General features: G+C 53.0%; 1 protein-coding gene across 1 annotated transcript; it reads left to right on the forward strand.

The window, feature by feature from the left end:
• Positions 1–11,490: 11,490 nt before the first annotated feature.
• Positions 11,491–24,252, forward strand: Slc6a1 (solute carrier family 6 member 1). Its single transcript, XM_059256840.1, has 14 exons — positions 11,491–11,728; positions 12,043–12,174; positions 12,282–12,382; positions 13,536–13,645; positions 14,387–14,519; positions 17,208–17,342; positions 17,502–17,605; positions 18,074–18,198; positions 19,205–19,317; positions 19,537–19,668; positions 20,892–20,994; positions 22,468–22,568; positions 23,191–23,358; positions 24,148–24,252. Exons 1-14 carry the CDS (start codon positions 11,491–11,493, stop codon positions 24,250–24,252), a joined length of 1,800 nt encoding a protein of 599 aa, XP_059112823.1.
• Positions 24,253–24,593: the final 341 nt, after the last annotated feature.

The raw sequence follows: 24,593 nt of genomic DNA on the forward strand, positions 1-24,593 counted from the left end.
GGCGTTGCACAAGGAGAGTGATGTGTGTGGAATGCTGATTCGGGAGCTTCTGGAGTGAGGGAGCCTGTGAGAAAGCAGAGGGGACTATGTCTAAGCATTAGGCTCCCCAACAAGGATGCATGGGAGCGTGGGGATGATGGGATCACTGCAGAGATGCTCGATGCTGTGGAGTTCCTTTCTTTCCCAGCCTACTCAGAAAGGGACACATCACCGCCACAGAATTAGGTAGAGGGGAGGCAACTCTGAGGCTCGGGTCATACCACAAAGAGGCAGAGCTGGCCCTGGGTCTCTCACTGCTGCAGAGAAAGCCTGGCAGAGAAGATGGAAGCCAACTGCTAGGGTCTCAGGAGGGATGGTCTCAGGGCCCTGCAAAGCTCTGGTTATCCCGAGTGACGAGGGCGGTGAATGTGAAGATTCTGCTGGACAGCCTGGAACAGGTCAGCCCAAAGGAAGCGAACACCTGCACACCGCCAGAGCCAGAGGTGTCAAATTTCCCACCATTCCTTTAGCTTTGTGGCCCGGGGCAAGCTATGCATCTCTGAGCCTCAGCATCCTCAGCTGGAAAGTTGGGGGGGGGATGCCATTTCCCACCTCACAGGAAATTACAAGATGATATACAGCATGGTAGGTGAAGCCACCAGCTAGTCCCAACTGGCTCCCTCTATAGCAGCCGCCATCTGTCATTAGCCCAAGGAGAAAGACCAGGAGCAGGGGTCGCTGCTGCCATCTGTGAAGTTGCAAGAATGAAAGTTGCTGAAACCAGTACAGGTGCACAAGATGCTTGTCCCCAGGCTGGGACATCAGGAGAGCACACAAATGCCTCCATCCTCAGAAACAGGCACAATGTTTTGCATGCTGTGTGCACCGTTTCCCTAAAGATCTGTGAGCACACCACGCTGGAGGAGATGGGTTCTTTCCGCCAGCTGTGTAAATGACCACAGGCTGCAGGTCTTTTTTGGAAAATATTCTCACCCGCACCGTTTATGTCTCTCTCCTGAACAGCTGGTAAAATATATTTCTCTCCTGGATCAGAGAATGTGAGGGTAACACCTTGAGGAACCCCAGAGTGTAATGCTCGCATGCTGATAGGGATGTGAGCTGGCTGTCACCCCGTTCCTTCTTGGAAGTGGAAAGAGAGAGAGAGTGCTGGATTTGGGCATGTGGCCGTTTCAGGGCCAGAGGGGGAGCTGCGAGCCCCAGTAGAGATGAAAGCAGGAGACCATTTTGTTCATGTTCACGAACCTATCTGAGCAGACCCAGTCCTCCAGATGAGGCTGTATCCTGTCTGTGGGTCCTCTGCAGCTGTTGGCTGACAGGATGGCAGGTTCCCCAAACTTCCTGCGTCTGCAGGCAGGAGAGGGACAAGGGACTCACTCAGTGGCAAATGAGTACTGTTCACATTTAGTCAGGATTTTGGCAACATTGTAATTTTTGAGGAGTTCACTGAGAGAGTTTGAAATGATCCATCTCTCCCTGGGACTTCCCCTGCTCTTGTAATCTGTTGCATGTGGATGAGAATTCCCAACATCTTCCCTCTGCCTGCTTTCCTACCAACAGCTCAAAACATAAACAATGTTAACCATCAAGCATTTTCTGTGTCCTAGGTACTCACCTCATTGTACTATCCAAGAACAAGTCCTAAAATGAGATATTCTCTTTACACAGAGCGCTTATGTTTAGCCCCACAGCATTATTCTTGGATTGTGACTCAAAAACAGGTTTCCCTGCTCCAAGTGCTGGGGTCTTGCTCTGCTCTCCCTGTCATAGTTTGTGACAGACATCTGGTCACCCTGTGACCCCCAGCAGCAGTTATTCATAGGCTAGAGCTGACTTCACAGGACTTGCAGAATTTCTTCAGTCTGTATGCCATCTTCCGGGATTCTTGCTCCGTCAGGATTTTCACTTTATAGGAGAGGGTGGGGACACATCCCATGAAATTCCTCTGGAAAACCAGGGGGAGGAGTGAGAAGCAGATGTGCTGGTGAAAGTGAGCCTCTGATAGTCTTTATAAACTAAATAAAATCAGCATTAGACCCCAGAGCCTGACCCTTGGTCAACTCTGAGAATACAGTCTTCTCTCATTCTAGGACAGTGTTTCTCAACTCATGGGTCTGGACCCCTTGGGTGGGGGTGGGGGTGTCGAACAACCTTTTCATAGCAGTCACCTAAGACCATCGGAAAACACAGATCTTTACATTAGGATTCATAACAGTAGCAAAATTACAGCTATGAAATAGCCATCAAATAAGGTTGTGGCTGGGGTCACCAGAACATGGGGAACCATATTAAAGGGGTGCAGCATTAGGAAGGTTGAGAACCGCTGCTCTAGGCATTCCTTTTTACCCTCTTGACTGAAAGCTTATGAAAAGAGGAATGGGATTTGTTGTTTTTTAATAGAAAGCAGAATGTCTCACATGCTTTTCTGAACTCCAGCACCCCGAGACACAGACACCCCCAGAAAGGGCCACCTCTACCCTCACCCAGAGAAGCACTCCGCTGAGGAACCATGGTGGCCTTATGTACCTTAGGACTGCAAATCAAAAGCCCCTTGGGGCCAAGCGGTCATGATCATGAGTAGGGGAGTTAGGGACAAGGTGAGAATAATGTCAAGGCTTAGCCCCCTCTCCAGGGGATGCAAATTCAAGTCTGAAAATTCTAAGTAGACAACATACAACGCAAACATATTTAGCCCATAGACTACTGATTCCTGGGTGACCTTTGGTGACCTTGTTGCTGACAGTATGCCTCTGGAAGGGTTGGATAAAGCCTGTGGCATTGTTGGGGGGAGGTATCCCCAGTGTGGATGCTTGCCCAGGAACCTTGAAGCAGTCCCTGGCTACCTTCACTGCTGAGCTATTCTGCGCCACCCAGACAGGCCTCTGCCTGGCCTCACTTCTACATGTGACTTACTAGAGATGTATTTCATTCAACTAGCCCTGGCAAGACTTATTTCCCCCCAAATTTGCATTCTGCTAACTCCTGTGGGAGTTTCCAGCATTCTGGAAAAGGCGGAATGGTTATTTAACCCCATGGGCTCTCAGAGTGTTTTTACAAGGCAGAGAGCCATGTGAAAGAGTGCCAAGTGGTCACCCTGTCACTCTTTTCCTGGTCCCAGTTAATCCTTCCGGTGGGCTGAGCTCCGAGCCTTTGGAGAGGCAGCCTTGGAACAGAGGCCCTCCAGAGAACCCGCCTGCCTTCGCCACCACAGGAGGCCAGGAAAGGAGAGGGGCTAGCACCTCTAGCTCGCTTCTGTGAGGTCGCCTTGTGTCCAGTGCAGGACCAGAGGGCCAGGCAGCTGCCTGCGTGGAAGTCTGGGTAGGGGGCTCAGCACCCCAAACCTAGTTAGGACCCACAGAAGAAATCAATGGCCCATGTCCTGAGGCTAAATTTGAATTCAGATCATTCCCCATGAATGACCTTGGGCTCCTGCAATCTCAGATTGTTTCTGGTGAGTGTGTGCTCCCTCCTTCCCTGGGTACTCAGGAAGGAGTATAGCCTGGGTCTGCGAGACAGGACTCCATTCTGCCTCCCTCTCCCCTTTTCCTCTGTCCTTGATCCTTCCCCCTTCCTCCCCACCTTCCTCTGCCTCCCCTCCCTACCCTCTGCCTCCTATTTTTCCTTCTCACCCTCCCTTAACCTCCTGACCCCACCCTCTCCACTCCTTCCTCCTTCACATCCATCCCCCATGCCTCCCTGCCCTTAGATCCAGGATGCTAATGCTGAGGTGGATAGGGAGAGCAGCAAGCATCCTGAGCTGGCACTCTTGGGGGCTACAGAGGATGCTCAGAGCCAGGGAGGGGGTGTGGTTCAGGGCTTTCTTTATAGGAAGCATCAGAGGGCTCCAGCATGAGGTCACTGGGTGGTGAGGACCCAGGCTGCATAAGAATCAGCTTCTGAGATGCTGTCGGCAGAGCAGGAGACCGTGCCCTGCAGCCCTGCCACCTCTTGTGGGTTCCTCCAACTGGCCCCAGTGGGCTGGCATGGGAGTGTCTGTACCAGGGGCGGCAGCAGCTGCCACTCACCCAGCCTTTTGCCTTGTTTCCTGAGAGCCCCTCGTTAAACACTTGCCAGGACAACACCGCTTTGAGGAGCTATGCTTTCCTTGGTCCTTCCGGATGGAACGCGGGAGAACACACAAGCATTCAGTGCTGTGTGTGGTGCTGTAGGGGACACCGAGTCCCATCTGTACTGATCTGGCACCTCCCTTACAGGGACCAGCCAATGGTGCCAAGTCCCCTCAGACCGGTTTCCCTGTGTGATGGTGGCCCTGTGTCCCCACAGAGAACCATGCTTAGGAGCTTGGGCAGCCAATCTAACCACCCTCTCCTGGACTTTTGCAGACTTCCCTTATCTGAGCCTCATTTCCACATCTGTGCAATGGGGGTGTGGTGAGGAGCAAATGGCATGGTACAGGAGATACACAGGACATATTAAACACACGGGAAGCTTCAGTGGGTTGGGTCTGCAGCCCCACTGTAGGATAAACACCCCTTCCTGCACACAAGGCCCTGTAACAGCAACTGGCTGTGCCCAGGAAGGAATCCATGGTGCTGGTCCATCTGTGTTCATCTCTCAAATGTCCTGGGAGCTCTATAAGGAGGTTGCAGACTCCATCTCAAATCTCATCCCCCAGTACCCAGCGTGGGACCTGGCTCACTCGATGCCAGGCAGATTAGATTGAAAATTGCCTCAACAAAATGAGGTGCACCCCCAGACACTAGATAATTAGGCATCAGAATGGGGTTTGGCAGGATGCCGATGGTGTGATTGAGAAAGGAAAAAGGACGAAATCGAAATGAGGAAGTGAGGGTCACTGGAAAGCAGAGCCCTGCCCCTCTGCTGGCACACAGAAGAAAACCAAGGCACGGAGAGCAAGGTACTTGAGGCTACTCAGCCAGGGAGGTGTGAGCTCAGTGCTCCTCTCCAGGGCTGGCCAGGTTGTGAGCTGAGAGCCAGGAGCTCCAGGAGAAAAGGCTCTTATTAGGGCCCGGATCTCACAGTCTAATGAAGGGTGCTGGCCAGACTGTCATGTTATCTTTCATTCAAATCTTGACACACCCAGCTTCTGGCTCGGAGACCTTGACAAATCACTTCGTCTCTCTGTGCCTCAGTTTACACTTCTGTGAAGTGGGATTGTTGCTAATTGATAGCTTAATAGTTATTCAGAGCAGCCACAGCTGGTTGTACATTTGATGCTGTTCTCACACAGGGTATTGGGGTACCTTCAGCTGCCTTCTCCCTGGAAGGACTGGAGCCTCCATTTCCTCTTCCTCTTACCTGGACAACTTCATCTCCTAGCAGCCCCCAGCTCTCCCACAGTGGCCATACCAACTGGGCTTGACTTCGGGGCTACAGAGCCTAAAGCCACAGAGAATTTACCCAGGCTTGCGCCCAGGATGCATACCCTAAGGGATACAGTAGGCCAGGCTCTGACTCCAGGACCCAGAGTAAGCTCTGGGTGACCTGGGGCAGGTAATTTGACCTCTTTGAGATACGGCATCATGTCTGCAAGACAAGACTATAGATTGTGTAGCTTTGGGGTATCTTACTCTTCCCTGGGCCAGACATGAAGCTAGAAACGACAACGCTACATGAGGGTTTTCTGTTGAGCTCTGAGAAAAGAAATAACTTACTGGAACGCCCCAGTCGGGTGCCGGGAAAGCCCAGCTTCCAATCCTAGGGCTGCTGCTGACCTCAGGGTAGGCTGAGATGGTCAAGAGGTTTGCAGGTCTTGAGCGAATGTGAGGAGAGTTCAAAGACTGGAAATATAGTCACTCCTGTGCTATAATCTTGAGCTCATGCCAGCCTTCTCCAGGCTTTATGAAGATAAATATAAATGTGGTGTAGAGCCAGCCTAGACTGGGGAGGGAGCTTCTTTGGTCTCCTTATGTGTCAGCTGAAGGTCCAAGAATGGGGTCTGTTCTAGAGGTCCAGCTGGACACTCCCATCAATCTTGCCCAGAGCGGCCCTTTTTCCATGGACACCTGTGCACCTCCAGGACCTCACGTCCCCCTGGCCTGTCTCCCCTGGCTTGCTGTCATTGCTAGTTGCTCTCTAAGACAGTGTGTAGATGGCTGATCATCTCTTTGTGTGACAGTTGGAACTGCCCCTTATTGGCACATCCCGTGTGTCCTGGCTTCAATTCTCACCCCATTCTTTGAAGTCCAAGGCCAGCCCAAGCCAAATATCCCAACTAAATACCCTGCAGGGATCAGAAGGGAAGCCAGCCCCACAAAATCTGGGGTCCTTACATCACAGCTTCAAGCCCCAGTGCACTCGGGTCATACTACCTAGTCCCAGTGGTCACTGCTGCTAGCAGAACCTCACTGTGCATAGCAAAGCTGGAACTGCAAAGCTCTCTGAGACCCCCCCAGCCCCCGGACAGCAGCCCCAGGCTAGCAGGCCTCAGTTTCCTTCTCTATCTGGGGAGTATAATAATCCAGCTTATGTAGCTGCAGTAAGTCTGGGCACTAGAACTCCTGTGACAAGCCTGGAATACAGTAGGTGCCCAATATATGCGGCCCTTCCATGACAGGATCCACGCACGGGGACTTTGGTACACAGCAGATGTCCCAAGGGTGGGCCTAGCATTTCTCTCTCAATCGGATAATAAAATGCATTGTTTCCTCTTGGCGCGAAGCCAAACCCAATATTAATTTCTGTCTTGAACCATCGCAGTTCTGAAAGAGATAAAAGCAAGTGGGGCTATTACAGCTGCTGCAAGCCTCTGCCATTCCAGTAATTACTGAGCAGAAGGGAGGGAGCAAGCCGGGAAGGGAGGGAGAAGGAGGGGTGAGGGAAGGGGGGGAAGAGGAGGGAGGAAGGGGAAGCTGGGAGAGAGGCAAGTAGGAGCAGCATTCAGGCCAAGCCAGTTGCTCTGCCTCCTCCGACCCACAACTCATGTGCTGGGACAATGGCGCCCCTGACTCTCCAGCCCTGGCTTCTCAGCCTCTGCCTACTTCCACCCACACCGGGCCTCTGAAGCCATGAGACAGAAGGAGATTGTCCTTCGGTGTGTCCCTGCACGCCCCTCTTTCACAGCTGGCTACTGCTTCAGCACTGGGCTGCCACCAGCAGGCCCTGCTTCAGGGTGGAGGAGCCCCAATGCCTCAGTGGCCGAGACCAAGTCCCCATGTCTCTCTGGAACTCTCAGACTGAGAGCCCCCACCCACTTATAATACCAAAAAATAATAATAATTTGGACTGCGGCCTCTGCGACCGTGTGTGATGTGACCCCTGTCACCCCTCCACCTGGGTTCGTTCCTTTCTTGGCCTCTCTGCTGTCTTGCTAACACCAAGGGCTCCTTCCAGCCTTGGGGTCGTTGCGCTGCTTTAGACACTGTGTCCCATGTCCCTGGGTGTCACATTTCCAGCTAATAATTCAAACTGAATTTTGCGGTTGTTCTGCCCAAATAAAAGAAGCTCAAGGGCTTCTTCTGACCCATCTGCCACATCTGATCTAGGGCTTCTGCCTCCTCACCCCTTTCTTGCACAGTGTCTCCGGTTGAGGGGCCCACAGAGCTCCTTGTGCTTAGCTATGTTTTTGACAATGGGCCATCACTGAGACACTCACCACCCTTCTGCTCTCTTTCATTAACTCCATCCTCTCAGGGAGCCTTCTGTCTGCCTGATCATATTACCTTTCTTACAACCAGTCCCTGTGTCCAGTACTCCAGTCCAGCTCCCCTCTCAGCCTCTGGCAGGGATGAGCTGGACCTCTTCCTCTTCCGGCTGAGGTAAAGACCCACAGCAAAGAGACTCATGTGTTTACAGCTGGTGTTCCCCGGTAGGATTGACAGGTGAATACCTGGGCTTTTGAAATGCTGAGACTCTGAGGGACCAGAGTCTCAGAGTGCCAGGCCCTCCATCCCTGTGTTATCCCTGCTGGTATGTCCCCACATGGATGCAGCCGGGAATGCCGGGTACAAACCGTCAGTCCACATGAAATGGTGAATGTCCACGTAGTGCCTGAGATTTTCTGAGCCTGCCAGCCACTGCAGGAGTTACTCTTCATGCCTCTGCGCCTGGCCTTGCTGTTGGCATCCGCCCATTTATCCAGATGGGGGTCAGAAAGGCGAGGCAGTTCTCCCCCTACATGAGCAGGTGCTGGAGGGAGCCAAGGTCAGACTCAGCAATAAGGTGGCTTCCGTCTCAGGCCAGTCAGTCTCTGCATCTCGAATCCTCCCCCTGGCACCAGTTCCATCACACCAGCCTCCTTGGTTTATGTTCAGACATAGACATGAAATCACAGCTCTTGACTCTGCAGCTCTTTCTCGGATGCTGCAGGTGTTTGGATGAATCCAGATACACATTTCCGGAAACAGAAATGCCAGCCTGGCTCCCTCAGGGCCAGCTTTCTCAAGTAGCCCTGCCTGGGACCCCTGGGTTGGACTCAAGGACTTGCAGACTGCCTTTCCTGAGGACCCAAGGGGCCAAGGAGTCTGAGAGCCACATGTGACCATGGGGACCATCCTTGCCCATCAGTGCTGCTGTCACAGAATGCCACAGGCCGGTGTTGGATCATGACAGCAGCCTGGAGGCTCATGGTTCTGGAAGCTGAGAGTCTGTGGCAGTCTACAGGCATCAGAGGGGCCTTGTTGTTAAATCTTCCTGAGAGATGGCAGGAGAGAGGCTGAAAAGGTGGAATTCACTTTTGTAACAACCACTCCAGTGACAATGACGTTGTTGGGAGCCAAGCCCCGCAACCAACCTGGCCACCTCTGAAGTGTCCCATTCAAGCCGCAGTAGGGACACTGTGGCATCCCAGAGCAGAGTAGCTGGCCTAAAGAAACCCTGGAAATGCAAACTAGAACATCAGCAAGATATCCTCTTCCTCCTCAGCGGCCAGTTCTCTCTGCCATAATTGAGTATAGGGTGGGCAGCCCATGATGCCTCGAGTCCCCAAGTCTCTCTTTCCTCACACCAAGATCCCAGGGAAAGAATCTGATTGGCTAGCTTAGGCCACATGGTCAGATCATTCTGAATAAATATGGCAGCTGGATCCTACTGGGATAGACAGACAGTGGGACAACTGAGGACACTGGTCACGAAAGAAGTGAACCCATTTATCTGTCTCGTCTGAGTCATCTGTATTTCTTGACGCCGGAACAGGCCTCGTCTTCCACCTCCTGCTCTCTCCATCCTGCCTCTACCTGGGGCCACAGTTCTCCTTGATGTGGTCAGGCCCAGCCAGAATGGAGATGGACACTCAGGACAAGCCTGTCCCTGTGCAGGAGGCTCAAACTGAGCAGGCCGCCTTGAGGAGAAGCAGGGGTGGCCGTGAGGTATTCTCGTGAGGAGGACACAGTGGTGCCGGGTAACAGGCTGCATGTGAGGGGCTGAAGGCCTTGCACTGCACACAGGGCAGCTGGGGCCAGTCCTAGGCACAACGCCCGCCCGTGCTACCCATGGCTTTTGCTCGTCTCCCATGGGGGAGTCACGGAGCAGCACTTCCTTCCTGTGTTCCAGTTTATTCCAAGGGTTCCATAAGTTTAGTTTGTATCATTTTATGAAACAGCTTTTATAGAAGGTTCTAGAAAAAAAAAGTTAGCACACAAAGAAGAAAATAAATTCTGTGAATGTGTGTTGACATGTTTGGGGGGTCAGGACTTTAAAGAGGGCTGCTTGAAGAAGAGTTTTCCAACCTCTGCCTTCCTCACACAAAAAACATAGGGTGCTTCCCTGTGCTCTGAAATCATTTTTTATAACATTTCTGCAAGTTTATATGGAGGATGGAGAAAAATATCAGCTAGAATAAACTTTAATTTTGTATATTAAAAAAAAAAAAAGAAAAGAAAATATCAGCCCAGTTCCTGACTCCCAGCAGGCCCTGAGCGTTGTCCCACCCCCGGTTCCTCTTTTCCGCCTGGTAAAATTATGGAACACCCTGCCCATCGCCACAGCTGTCCTAACACAGCCCTCCCTGCATGTCTCCGCATCCGCGGGCCAGCTCTATGCTGCATGGACTCACTCCAGTCACTCTGGCTGGGGACGCTCTGCAGTCACGCGCACAGCCTGCGTCTCAGCTGCTTCCCCCTGCCCGTTGCCCCCTGCCAACAGCCCAGCACCATTTGGTCTAGCCTGCAGCATTTGGTCTAGCCTGCCCGTTCACCTCCCGCCTTTCTCCCTGATCTGTTCTGCAGGCTCTGCGGAGGGAGCCTTTAGGAGGGGGCACACTGCAGAGAGCCACCAGGTAAGATGAGCAACGGTGTGGGCCATTCTGCCCGCCAGAGGAGACTGGCCCCGGTGTAGAGATGGGGAAACACAAGTTTAGAGGAATCAGGGGATGGCTCAGTCAGTAAAGTGCTTGAACTCAGAACCATGAGGCCCTGAGTTCGATCCCTAGCATGGTTGTCAAAGGCCAGGCGTGTCCACATGGGCCTGTAACCTCAGAACTAGGATGGAGATATAAGAACTGCTGCAGCTTGCTGGATGCTGGGGTCGCTGAAAGAATTATGATCTCTAGGTTCAGCGAGAGACTGCATCTCAAGGGGGTACGACTGGGGGTGACAGAGGAGGATTAGGGCTCCCAGCAGCCTTTGGCCTCTGTGTGTGTTCCCAGATATGCTTGTGTTTCCCACGCTCAGCCAGGTGTGCGGGTGGGTACACACTTGTAATCCCAGCACTGAGGAGCCAGAGACAGTAGGATCCCCAGGACTTGCTGGCCAGCCAGCCTAGCCTAGTCTGTGAGTTCCAGGCCACCAAGAGACACTGTCTCAGGTATAATGGACAGCTGCTGAGGAATGTCACCCAAGGTTGACCTCTGCCCCACAAATGCACACACAGACATGCACATGTGTACCTGCACACACACACACACACACACACACACACACACACACACACACACACAGAAAGAGAGAGGGGAGAATCAGCTGGAGTGTTAAGTCATAGTACTAAGTCCTAGCACTCAGCTGGTAAAAGACAGTACTGAACTCAGGACCCATCTGAGGACAGTCTCATACCCATGGTACCTCTTTAACTAGAGAGTGACAGGAGAACATCTTGGGTGACCAAGGTCTGGTAAAGGTCATGTAAGTCATGGCTGTTCCTCAGTAAGGGCAGGGTTAGTTTGCAAACATAAAAGTCTTTTTCTTTTCTTCTTGTTTGCTTTTTTGAGATTCACTGTATATCCCAGGCTCCCCTCATCATGACCCTCCATTCTCAGCCTCTCAAATGTCCCACCAAACATGGCTTCTTTTGATTTTCCCCTCAACAGCCCATTGAGAGATGTGCTGCTGTCCTTGTTTTAAAAGCTGGAGCAGAGCACAGAGAGATTGAAGTACTTAGCTAAAGTCACACAGCCCCCAAATGGTACAGTGGGTAATGAGAACTCAAAGCACCTTTAGGGTGCCCCCCTGCCCTTTACCTGTAACCCACTCCATCCTCCTACAACGACCACAGGCCGCAAAGCTGCTGTCCACGTGGACCGGAGCTGACATCACACGCCCACCCACCAGGACCCCCGCTGCCAAGTTCGTGCTCCGAGACATGGCGACCGACGCCAGCAAGGTGGCCGATGGGCAGATCTCCACTGAGGTCAGCGAGGCCCCTGTGGCCAGCGACAAGCCCAAAACCTTGGTGGTCAAGGTACAGAAGAAAGCCGGGGACCTCCCTGACCGGGACACATGGAAGGGCCGCTTCGACTTCCTCATGTCCTGTGTGGGCTACGCCATCGGCCTGGGCAATGTGTGGAGGTTCCCTTACCTCTGCGGGAAAAATGGTGGTGGTAGGTGGCCACCTGGTGACCTCCGGGCCAGGTCTTTGCATCTTCTGGGTCTGCCTTAAGGGAAGGGAAGGTCTTTGAGAACAGGTCCTATTTGTCACCTCTTATCATCTGAGTTCCCCAGTGACAGTTATCTATGGCTGTGATGTCAGAAACTTCTGTCTCTTGCAAGAGCTAGGGTATATTTTGAATGAAGGATGCCTTTGGGCCTGGCCCTGGCCCTGGGTGATACTTTCCAGGCAGGACACATGGGAATGGTGGGTGGGAGCCCAAAGCTGCTGGAGAGACTTGGGGCCATGAGTGTGTCTCTCCTCCAGGGGCCTTCCTGATCCCATATTTCCTGACGCTCATCTTTGCGGGTGTTCCTCTCTTTCTGCTGGAGTGCTCACTAGGCCAGTACACCTCCATTGGGGGCCTGGGCGTGTGGAAGCTGGCTCCCATGTTCAAGGGTGAGTGGCGGGAGGCTGGGCATGTGGAGGGGTCTCACCCAAGGTCCTCAGGGAAGAGGAAGCCTTGGATCCATATCTGGGCATGCCCTGTGTGTGTTCCACCCCAGGTGTGGGCCTCGCTGCGGCTGTGCTCTCCTTCTGGCTGAACATCTACTACATCGTCATCATCTCCTGGGCCATCTATTACCTGTACAACTCCTTCACCACGGTGAGTGGCTGCTGGTCAGGGCTTACATGGGCTGAGGGGATCCCCCAGTGTGCTCCCTGGGTCAGTCCTTGAATGAGGGGTATGGCTTGTCTCCTATAGCATCTTCCCTAGCCTCACTGAGAGCCTCAGTCTAGCACTCCAGGGGCATCCCACAATTGGATCCAATTGCTCCTTTTGTATGGACTCAGATGGTATGGGTTTGAATGCTCAGTACCATGTACCACCTGTGCGACTTCAGGAATGAGCTTCTCCGAGACCTCATTGCTCCAGCATGTCTGTTTCTGAGCCCCACAAACCAAGGGAAGGTCTCAGAAACACTGGGGTCTATGCCATATGTTCACAGCATTGTGTTTTGTAAGACCCACCATTCAGAAGCAAGCCAGGGTCCCCAGGGAACACGTGTGACTGAATTGCATGTGTGTGTGCGTGTGCATGTGTGTGTGTGTGTGTGCATGTGCGTGTGCGTGTGCGTGTGCGTGTGCGTGTGCGTGTGTGTGTGTGTGTGTGTGTGTGTGTGTGTGGTGGAATATTCCTCAGGCTTAATGAAGGAAGAGACTCTGACCAGTGTACTGTGGGCATGAAACTTGAAGACAATAAGGCCGTCATGGAGAAGAGATGCTGTGTGATTCCACCAGCACGCGATCCTTAAAGTGGTCAGATTCCGAGAGACAGGAGGCATCATGGGGGATCCATGAGGATGGGGAGTTAGTAAAGGAGACAGCACTTCTAGAAAGTGCTGCCACACAATATTGTGTGTGCTTCACGCTGCTGAGCTGCACGAGGAACAGTGGTGAATTTTACACGGCCAATATGTTACCAGGAAAGGGAAGGAAATAAAAAGTGAAGCTCACCCCATAAGTCATGTGTGAAGAGCCTAGAGGCAGGCTGGACATGGGACAGACCCTGTCTCCTGGGGTCACCCCTGTGGACACAGAGTAGTTTGGAAGCTGGTTCTTGGTGGGTGGGTGGGGCCAGAGTTCAGATTTGGGTGGTGTGATCTTGTCTACCTGCCTCTGAGAGCCGTTGGGAAGGAGAGGTGGGAAAATGGCTGTGAGCAAGAACAAGGGGTGATGAGTGTGGGCAGGGTGAGTGGGGTCCCCTCTGGCCAGCCCCAGGGGCTTAGTGAAATCTGTCTGTGCCTCTGCCCTTGCAGACCCTGCCATGGAAACAGTGTGACAACCCCTGGAACACTGACCGCTGCTTCTCCAACTACAGCCTGGTCAATACTACCAACATGACCAGCGCTGTGGTGGAATTCTGGGAGTGAGTGGGGACTGGGCACATGGCTGGGGAGGTTGTGCCAGCAGGGTAGCAACAGGGGCCTAGGGAGATTGTGCCAGCTTAGTGGCAGCAGGTAATGTGGCTTCTCCTTCAGCCACTCATCCCTCATTGTTTCTTGAACAATTATTGTGTGTCAGGGTAATTAGAGATCTGAGCATGCCAGCAGGCATTGACAGCTTGAGATGACCCATACTGACTGGGGACGTACAGGACAGGGAGATGGCCTGGACCAGCCTGCAGGAGGATGTGGCTGATTTCTATGACAGGTGGGATGGAGGAGTCAGCGGGACAAGAGAAGGAGTGTGTGTGCAGGTTCCGTGAGGGAAGTAGCTACAGAGGGTGCCAGGTGAGGGGCTGTGCTGAGAAGCAAGGGCGAGGTGTGGGGCTTAGGAGGTCTCGGTCATCTGTTCTCCAGACTCAGACAAGAGGGTCCTGTGCACTACATGGTCTCGGGCAGGAGAGTGACCACGTGGTCCTACCTGGGACTTAGGAGGATCCCATGGGGCTGGGTAGAGCGGAGTAGAGAAGGCACAGTAGCCCAGGAGTTAGAGTTGACACCAACTCCTGGTACAATCTCCAGGATGAGTGTCATGGCCCCAAGGTCCCTGTCCAAAGTACATGGTGTCACCAGGACCCCTGGGGAAAGTATGGTCTGTGTCAGAGCCCTGGTCACTCACGTACTGCTGGCCCTGTGTGACCCTTTCCTCCTCCCTCTGTCCCCAGGCGCAACATGCACCAGATGACGGATGGGCTGGACAAGCCAGGGCAGATCCGCTGGCCACTAGCCATCACACTGGCCATTGCCTGGGTGCTTGTGTATTTCTGCATCTGGAAGGGTGTTGGTTGGACTGGAAAGGTAGGCAAGTGTGTACGTAATGGGGGCACACAGGAGAGGGGACAGTTCTATAGGAGGAAGTGTGTACTGGGCCGGGGCCAGGACTCCTACAAGCTCCATCTGGCTTTAGTTAAGGTCCCTTCAGCTCTCTGTGCCTGGGTTCAGTCTTATGAAATGAGACGAGCCAATGCCAGGGCCACAGATGCCACTGGGCTTGATGGAGCCATCGCTAGATGACAGGTGTTGCTCCAGGGTCACTGAACCAGCTTCCCCTGGCACTTGTTCTGCACCACCCTGTACCCAGTACAGGGACCCAGAGATGCCATCCTCTGTTTTGACCCACGGTGAAGGGATGGATGGCAGGAGGCACACATCCCCAAGTTCAGATCCCTGCATGATAGCTAGTTGGTTCTGTGACCATGGGCATGTCACCCTGTCTCCCTGAAACTCATTTTTCTCCTGTGAAATAACACATACCCAGTGGTTCATTGGCACCTGTCAGGATCTCCAGCATTATGGAGGGGACTTGTCATTTCCATCTCACTTACACACGTGTAGATGGGGACCCAACTGGAGCATCTGGCTGGAGCCATCTGGGTGCTGACTCAGGAGGGTAGCTGGCCTCAGGTCCTGTTGAAGAGTTTGGGGACAGAGTTAGAGGACTTACTCCTGACTCTGGTCTGAAGGGATCAGAGATGACCTGTGGTGCAGTCTAGTAGGCCCTGGGACCCCCTAGGTCCTCCGATCCTGTGCTGGAGTCAGGAGACCCCTCATCTGTCCCTAGGACTAGGGCAAGCAGAGGCATGTATCAGGCCCTTCCAGGCTAACTCCAGGAAGTAGAAGAGTAAAAGCTTTGTTCAGAGCTTCTGAGGAAAGTTAGAGCGTTAGCTCCCCAGGGAGTAGCTGTGTGTACTTGGGCAAGTCACAAGACTCCTCTGAGCTTCAGTCTCCTCATCCGTTGGTGGCTGAGAGACAATCTGTGCAGAATGCTGGCCAATGCCCTCTACATGGAAATTTGGCATTTAATACCAGTTGTAACCATTGGCGGTGGTGGTGGTGGGGTGCCCAGAATTCTGGTTAGTTATCAGAGACATAGAGTGGGGGCCTCCCTCACTGTATCATGTGGGGGTGTTGACCCATCTGTCTGTTCTTCAGCAAGTTTCTGTTGAACACCTACTGTGTGCTTGGCCTCCTGCTGAGCATGGAGAGTAGGGAAGTATAGACAGGAAGTGTATTAGGCATGGCCTGTGTCCTCATACAACCAGCTTCTTTGCTCATTGGGGTTGAAAATCACACCTGTTTGCTGAACAAACCAAAACAAGGCTCAGAGAAGGTAAAAAAATTATCCCAAGTTACACAGCCCTGATGATTAGTGCTCTTTTTTAAGTTTTTTTCCCCCATGGTTTGTGGCTGCTTTTCCCAATCCTGAGGGATCTCAGAGTCCAATAAGAAAGACTCAGAATCTACCCGTGCTCATCCCCAATGGTGGGGGAGTCACATCAGACTTGGGGGCAACCAAGGTCGCAAAGAAGATCAGTGCACAGACCAGCTTCTTAGAGATGGGTCTGACAGAAGACAGAGGCCACCATGCCCTGCCAGCTGCAGCTCCATTTCCAGAAGGTTCTTAAGCAAAGTAAGTCACAAGCTAGGAAAAGTTGATGGTATTAGATTCAGTAATTGCACAGCTGTAAGTTTTCCCAAGCTTGAAATAACACTTTTTCAGATAAAAATTTGTATACAGACAGGTTTAGTGTTGCGTTTAGATCCCCGTACAGCTGGAAAGCCATAGGGGAAGCTGGCACCGCCCAGAGGACCTTCTGTAATTATAGATCGGTTTCTTCCTGAGACAGTGAAGCAGCGTTTAGAAACTGAGCAGGAACGAACCTAGCCTGTGTATTTTAGCCTCATACATGTCAAAGAGGTGACTCAGTCATGTGAGCCCTTTTAGCAGGGACATGTGGTCAGCCACACAGAAAACGTGAAGAACTAAAATGTTACATGGTTGCCAGACTTCTACACAGAGTCCACTGAATGTCACAGACTGCTTTAAGCCTTGGGAGAGCAAAGATGTTAGCCATGTGTGTGTGGCCTGTCCCTCACCTAACTACTAGGAGCTGTCTGTAGGACCTTGTGTGCATGTCCACATGAACTTTAAACTTTCCCTGTCATCATATGTGTTACTTGGATAATGTAAATTAAAAAAAAATCAAGGTGGGGACTGGGTATGGCGGCATACATCTCTAATCTCAGCACTCCAGAGGCAGAAGTAGATGGCTCTCTGAATTCCAGGCTAGCCAGGACTACCTAATAAGATCTTATCTCAAAGAAAAACAAACAAAAAACCCCCAACAACAACAACAAAAATTAGAGCTCACTCCTGTAACCCAAACACTCAGAAAGATGAGGCAGGAGGATCGCTGTGAGTTTGAAGCTAGCCCTGAGCTTCACAGAGAATCCCAAGCCTCTGACAGGGGTGGAGGGTGAGGGAGGTGTCTCCTTGGCAGACAGGTACTAGCCTCATGCACCTGGGAGGGACAGAGGGAGGAAAGAGAGAGAACAAGAATGGCAAAGTGGGCACTGAGCCAGCGCTAGAGACTCCACGGAGGGGCTTCAGAAAGGTGGGCATGCCTAGCAGTGTGGGAATCCATGTTAGGGGGTTCAGATCCGGTGCTGCAGAGCAGGTGCAGCCCTACGGTCCTTTGCTCCTAGGTGGTCTACTTCTCTGCCACGTACCCCTACATCATGCTCATCATCCTGTTCTTCCGTGGAGTGACGTTGCCTGGAGCCAAGGAGGGGATCCTCTTCTACATCACACCCAACTTCCGCAAGTTGTCAGATTCTGAGGTGAGCGCTCCACCCCGCCCTGCCCTGCCACCGGGTCTGCACACTGCAGCTACCAAGTACCTGAGCATGCTGGGTGGAGCCGAGAACTCCTGGGTGGGCGAGGCTGCGATGATGATTCTGTACTTTATCGGTTCTGAAGTTCTCATCCTCTGCCCACAGGTGTGGCTAGATGCAGCCACCCAGATCTTCTTCTCCTACGGGCTGGGCCTGGGGTCCCTGATTGCTCTTGGAAGCTACAACTCTTTCCACAACAATGTGTACAGGTGTGAAGGAGTGGGACCCGAAGCTTCCCTCCTGACCGTGCCCCTGATCACACCTTCCTGGGAGAGGCACATTGAGGCCACGCCCCTGGGAATGCTTGCCAAACCCTCTGCCTCCTTGCCTACCCCGGTAATGCACACCTCTCTCGGGGCACTCTCCTCTTGTCACACACTGGAGGCCAAGCTTTTCATCTAAGACTACATTCCTTGTGGAAACCTAGCCCCGAGGCCATGCCTTCTGTAGTCACACCTACCCTGGCTATTTACATATTAGGTCCCTCTTTACCCTCTTCGGTGATCCCTTCCTTCCTTCCTTCTCTACCCCTGCCTGTCTTGCTCTGGGCCTGCCCTTCTAGGGCCACCAGACCCTCTTCTAGAGCCTTCTTTCCTTCCCTCGGAGGTCACTGCCTCTGGTCCCACTAGCCCGTAGTCAATCCCCCCCTCATCTCACGACCCCACCCTGCTCTTCAGGGACTCCATCATCGTTTGCTGCATCAATTCCTGCACCAGCATGTTCGCTGGTTTCGTCATCTTCTCCATCGTGGGCTTCATGGCTCATGTCACCAAGAGATCCATCGCTGATGTGGCCGCCTCAGGTTAGTGCTTTCCCTGGGGAAGGCAGATAGACATGACGGTATGGGCTGTCGTGAGGATGTGTGTGGGTCCAGCGGGGACGTGGTCACCTCCACGATACAAAGCTCTTCGGGCTAGACTTTTGCCACAGCTCTAAAAACATTGTCACTGTGCAGGCTGTACCCACTCTGCTCCCATGGTTACTAGTGCCAAAGCTAGGAAGACCCTCAGTGCCTGACCCCTTTCCACTCTGGGCTGTGCAAGCCACAGCAGGAGGGACTGTGTACCTGGGGGAGACCCCTGAGGTTCAGGGATGTGATGTGACTTGTCCCTTGTGGAATTGGGTTGGTCATGCTCTCTGCTGAGGTTCCTGTCTCACCCACAGGGGAAATCCCTCCTCCAATCCCACTTTCCTGGAACTCTCCAGCCTCTCTTTCCCACTCTGCCCCAGGGCCACCCTCAGGAAGATTACAGTATCCTCACAGGAGGTTTCTCCTCAACTCTTAGACATCCCCTCTGGGGCCTCCAGACCTACACTCACCCTTCCAGGCCCCAGACGGACGTCCCACATCTGCTCCACCCTGTAACTTCCCACCTCATGAAGGCTTCAGCTGCCCTAGACGGAACAAAAGCCTCGGCCTCCTCCCACCCTCCCCCACCTCTCCACAAGCCATCATTTCCAGTGTCTGTCCCCCACCTGCCTCCTTCACGTCTCTCCATCCAGCCTCTCCACACCTGCACTGTCCCTGCCACTGGCCAGGTCCCGTGGTCTCTCACTGGAGGGTGGCCACAGCTCTGCACCACTGTCTGTCTTCCTTCTCAGTACTGGCTCTCACTGCTTCCTAAGGGATGACAGTGCACACACGAGGTTACCCAGAGGATGAGCTGAGATCAAAATGAGCAAGTGATGGTGTGTGGGGTGTGCTGGGTGTGTGTGCCGGGTTGTCAGGTGTGCCGGGTGTACTGGTGTGCCAGGTGTGCCGGTGGCACTCAGTCTTTCTCTTTCCTCTGTTTTGTCCTCCCCACCAGGCCCTGGGTTGGCATTTTTGGCATACCCTGAGGCTGTGACACAGCTGCCCATCTCTCCCCTCTGGGCCATCCTCTTCTTCTCCATGCTGCTGATGCTGGGCATCGACAGCCAGGTGAGCCCCTCCCCACAGCACATGAGGACCCCCATCAGGACCGTCCTGGTCTTGATGAGCCCCTGCAGTGCCTGGAAAGCCTGACCCCAGCCCATCCTAGCCCTGCTCTCTGGCTATAGGCCTCCTGTCTTCCCTTACAAGGCCAGGTTTTGTGGGTAGGTGGGTGGGTGGGTGAGGCTGGCTGCAGCAGGTGACTCACCCCATCCTTTTCCCAACAAGTTCTGTACCGTGGAGGGCTTCATCACTGCCCTGGTGGACGAGTACCCCAGGCTCCTCCGCAATCGCCGTGAACTCTTCATTGCTGCTGTGTGCATCGTGTCCTACCTGATCGGCCTCTCTAACATCACCCAGGTAGGCCGGCCAGCATCTGACACGCCGCTGATTTTTCCCCAGCACTTGCCTGGCACATCTTTTCATGCCAGGAAACACGTTCGCTCCCAAGACCCAAAGCTCTCCAGCCCTCGGGCCTCCTTCCTCAGGGTTAGCCTATGCCACCATCTTTGTCTCTGCGCTGAGCACCAGCACGCCAAACCCTATGAGATCCGCGGGGTCCCAGACTGATGGAAGAAGCAGAATTTGAACGAGAAAGTATAGGGTAAATCTAGAGAATGTAGCCGTCTAGCCAAACCACCTGCTTTCTGGAGGAAGGGAAGGGGGTGATGAGGAGATAGGGAGACTGAGAAGGTGGAGAGGATGAGGAGACAGAGGGGATGAATGAATGGAAGGGGTGGGGGGATGAACTTGCAAATGCTCACAGAAATGAGTCAAAGTCAAGGAGAGGGGTCTCTGACAGGGACACATGCCAAGGCCCTTCTGTTTATCTCAGAGAGAAATGCCATGCACACCTGCTGTGGGATAGCATGACCCCAGGATTTGGCAGTTATCATGATGGGCACTGCCATGTTGGCTCTCTGGAGGGGTGTGTTTTATGGGTCAAAACTAACGGGTTTAGTAGCTAACTTCTTTCTGAGAGAAGCACCAGGAGAGAAATGGATAGGAGGATGAAGAGTGACCAAGGTAGCTAGGAGAGGCCTCTCTAAGCAAATGACCACTGAGCTGAGACTTAAGAGATGAGGCAGGGCCACTGCCGGGGTTGGGGGTGGGGTGGGGTCTTGGGGAAGCAGGCAGAATAGACACGATGGCCCTGATGTAGGAATGCGTCTGGGGAGCTGGAGAGACGGAAGAGGCCACTGTGGTGGAGGCAGAGAGCGGGAGGGTGGATGGGGCTGTCAAACCAGACCTTGTAGGCTTTGCGGTTAGATTTGATTTAAAACGATAGCTCTGCCTACTGTTTAGTGTGAGTCAGGAGGGGGTTAAGCAGGAAAGAAGAATCGCTGATATGTGCTGGGGATGGCTCCGCTGCTTTCCAGGCCTACTGAAAGCCCCCTGGAAATGGTGCATCTCCCCCACCACGCAGACAGTGAGCAGTCATAGACCCCAAGTGCTGGCTTTACCCTACCCTCGAGCTGTCCTGCTGCAGTGTGCCTGACCCCAGCCTCTTCCGGCTCTTGGGGCTGGGAAGGTGTGTGCAACAATGGAGCTATGTCTGCACTTTATCCCTTTGTCTCTTTCAGGGGGGCATTTATGTCTTCAAACTTTTTGATTATTACTCTGCCAGTGGCATGAGCCTGCTGTTCCTGGTTTTCTTTGAGTGTGTCTCCATTTCCTGGTTTTATGGTGAGAACCAGCCCTCTTCCCTCATTTATCCATCCACCCATCCATCCGTCCATCCGTCCGTCTGTCCATCCATTCATCCATCCATCCATCCTTCCGTCCATCCATTTATCCATCTGTTCATCCATCCATCCACCCATCTGTCCATCCATCCATCCATCCATCCATCCGTCCATCCATCCATCTATCCAATCATTGTTCAGTAATGATATCTTGACTATTAAACCATTATTTTGCCTTTATAACACTTCCACAAGCTTAGTTAACACAGGCGCTAGCTACCCTGTTTAGAAAGTGCAGCTGGGACAGTTGCATATACTCATTTAAAATGCAAGCCAGGGGCTGCAGAGATCGCTCAGAGGTTAAGAGCACTTGCTGCTCTTGCAGAGGACTTAGGTTCAGTTCCCAGCACCCCCGTGGAGACTCACAACCTCCCATGACCCAATTCCTTCTTTTGGCCACTACAGACACTGTATAAATATGGTGCATACGTATATATAGACAAACACTTATACACAAAATAAAAATTAGCCTCAAAAAATTAAATGCAAACCATCATGACTTCGTAAATTTGTGGATGAAAAGACTGGCTTGAAATTTTATTAGGGGGCTGGTGAGATGGCTTAAAACGCTTGCCACCAAGTCTGGCACCCTGAGTTCAAGCCCCTGAACCCATCTGTGGGGTAAGATAAGCAGCTGTCACAAGTTGTTCTCTGACTTCCACATGTGCCTCCCCACGCACAAACAAAATAAATAAATGTGAAAAAAAAGAAAAAATTTATCTGTAAAACTACACAGTTTTTAAAGACATGCTTCATGACTGCAAGACTATGTATGATTACAGGTGTGAACTATTTTAGAACAAATCACAAAGGAAGAGTCTAATTTATTTGTTTCTCGTGGGGACAGAGTTCCCCAAATGACTGCCTGGGAGTCCAAAGATGTAAGAATGTCCTTCCCAAATGCCAGCTGTCTCAGCGGGATGTACCTTCTGAAAGAGTCCTCCACCTGCACCCCATCACCCTCCTCCCAGACTTGTCCCCTCCTCCCTCCTACTGGGTCACCCTGCTCTGTGGCTTTCCACCGTGAGCAGTGACCCTGCTCCCTTCCAAGGGCTTCGGGTTTTCTTGTATCATTATCATTGATTTAGTAAATTTGGAATTTCTTACAATAAGTTTCTCACAGTAAGACCACCACGGGGAAATGTGCCCCTGGCAAAGCCACTGAAGGCATGGCTGGGACAGGGTCTGGGGGAGGGGCGCTAGGCAGGTGTGTCTTTGCACATTTACATGTTCTGGTGCTATAGGAATTGATTAAAACCAAAGCACGTGTCCTATATAAGAAATGAGGACACTGGGGTTCGTAGAAGTGAGGGGACCTGCTCATGGCCACTCCTGGAAGAAGTGGTAGAATTGGGTCCTGGACTGCTGTCCTGGAAGCTCCCCCTGCCTTCTGCTTCTTTCTCCCGTGTCACAGGTGTCAACCGTTTCTATGACAACATCCAGGAGATGGTTGGCTCCAGGCCCTGCATCTGGTGGAAGCTATGCTGGTCCTTTTTCACACCCATCATTGTGGCGGTAAGGATGGGGCTTGACCAGCCACTGGGATGAGGCTAGCCCACTGGGGTGCAAACATCTCAAGTCCCTGAAGAAAACTTTTAGGAGTAAAGGCAAGATAAAGCTCTTCAGGTCTCCTGCTCCCCTCAAATAGCACATCCCCCTATTGTTTACTGGACATCCGTGTCAAGCCCTGCTCGGGAACAAGCACATGACTCTATCCTCACAGCCTCAGCTAGCTAGATTGTTGTCCTGAGTCACCAAGAGAGAACTGAGCTGGCCCAGCTCAGCCTAACCCAGGTGCCCAGATTCCCACCATGTAGAGGCTTCTCTTCCTCAGCAAGTCTCATTCCATCCTGAGGAGTGATGAGGTCCTGAGAGCCCTGGCAGGGGCACCTCAGGTCCTTGAGATGGGGACTGGGCTGCCGCCTATATTGTGCCCTGTATCATGGTGGCCTGGAGAGGCCATCCAGCCCACTATACTGGCTAGTGTGCAGGCAAGGACCTCCTCTCCAGGCCTTTTCTAGAAAGGGGGTTCTGCTTTAATGCCTCACCTGCACAGTGGCAGAATAGCTATGGTGGAGGTAGGGCCTTGCTTGGTCCAGACCCCGGAACTGACCATCATGCCCTTCCCCATCCATAGGGCGTGTTTCTCTTCAGCGCTGTGCAGATGACACCACTTACCATGGGAAGCTACGTTTTCCCCAAATGGGGCCAGGGCGTGGGCTGGCTCATGGCCCTTTCCTCCATGGTGCTCATCCCCGGGTACATGGCTTACATGTTCCTCACCCTTAAGGGCTCTCTGAAGCAGGTAAGGCCTTCTGCAACCCGGGGGAGCTCAGGGTCTAGTTGAGAAGGCCTGAGTCGGCAAGCCAGTGCCATTTAGAGTGACAGAGTCCACCTCTGAGTCCACCACTTGGAACCTGCCGGGTGGAGGAGGATTAGGGTGGCCTCCTGGAAGCCTGAAGATAAGTCAGTCTAAGTGGTGGATGCAGAAAGAATGTTCTTAGAAGGGAAGGATGGGAAGCTGGTACGAAGGTCAAGAGGTCCAAGTGCCATGAGGTAAGCTGGAGGGAGTTCAGTGTGGCTGGAAGGAGGAAGGGGGCGGGGCCAGAGTAAGCTGTGTAAGAATCTGAAAGGAAGGCTGTGGCAGGCAGAGGAACAGCATGTGCAAAGGCCCAGAGGACCAGAAGAGGGCAATGTGGCTGAAGTGGCTGAGGAGGGGAGACGTGGAGATGGGCAGACACTGGAGTCTGAGAGGTGGCAATGGCCAGCTGGGGAGGGTCTAGTAAGATCCGGCTTTTACCCTGGATGAAATGGGAGTCTACTGGGTCCTGAAACATGGAGGGGGCCATTCTGACCAGCTTCCTGCTGCTATGCTAAGGATGGAAGGGAGACGATGTCAAGAAAGGCATCGGAGGACCAGTCAGCAGCCTCTGGGTCACGCAGATGAGAGCAGGGTGTTCAGGCCAGGTCGCCTCCACCATGTGGGGCATTTGGCTCTCTAGTGAGGAGGCTGGAACTGGATTTGGTGGAGGAGGAGGGATGGGAGGGGCTGGTCCCCACTGCAAGGGCTGGTCACCACCACCCCTGTCCACAGCGCCTCCAGGTCATGATTCAGCCCAGTGAAGATATCGTGCGCCCTGAGAACGGCCCTGAGCAGCCGCAGGCTGGCAGCTCGACCAGCAAGGAGGCCTACATCTAGGGGTACAGCCCCTCATCACCCCAGCACTGGCACCCTGGCCTGGCTGTACCCACACCCCTTGAAGACTGAAGATGCTCTCTGTCTCCACCTACCTCAAGGGGCAGGTCCAGACACCATCGCCATGCAGAGAGGGGAGGTGGGGGACAGTCTGCCCTTGGGTGGGCCCTTCCTGGGCAGCCACCCCTGGGGCCTTTCACAGAGGCCTGGTGACTTTTCCCTCAGGCCCCACAGCAGGAGCGGGTCGCTGGCCTTTGTAACTGCCACTGTAGCTCATTTTTACGCTGCCAGAGAGGGTGACAGCTGAGGCCACACACTCCTGGCTTTTAGTCATCTTCAGACTG

The sequence above is a fragment of the Peromyscus eremicus genome, chromosome 3 (assembly GCF_949786415.1).
Source record: "Peromyscus eremicus chromosome 3, PerEre_H2_v1, whole genome shotgun sequence".
Lineage (NCBI taxonomy): Eukaryota > Metazoa > Chordata > Mammalia > Rodentia > Cricetidae > Peromyscus > Peromyscus eremicus.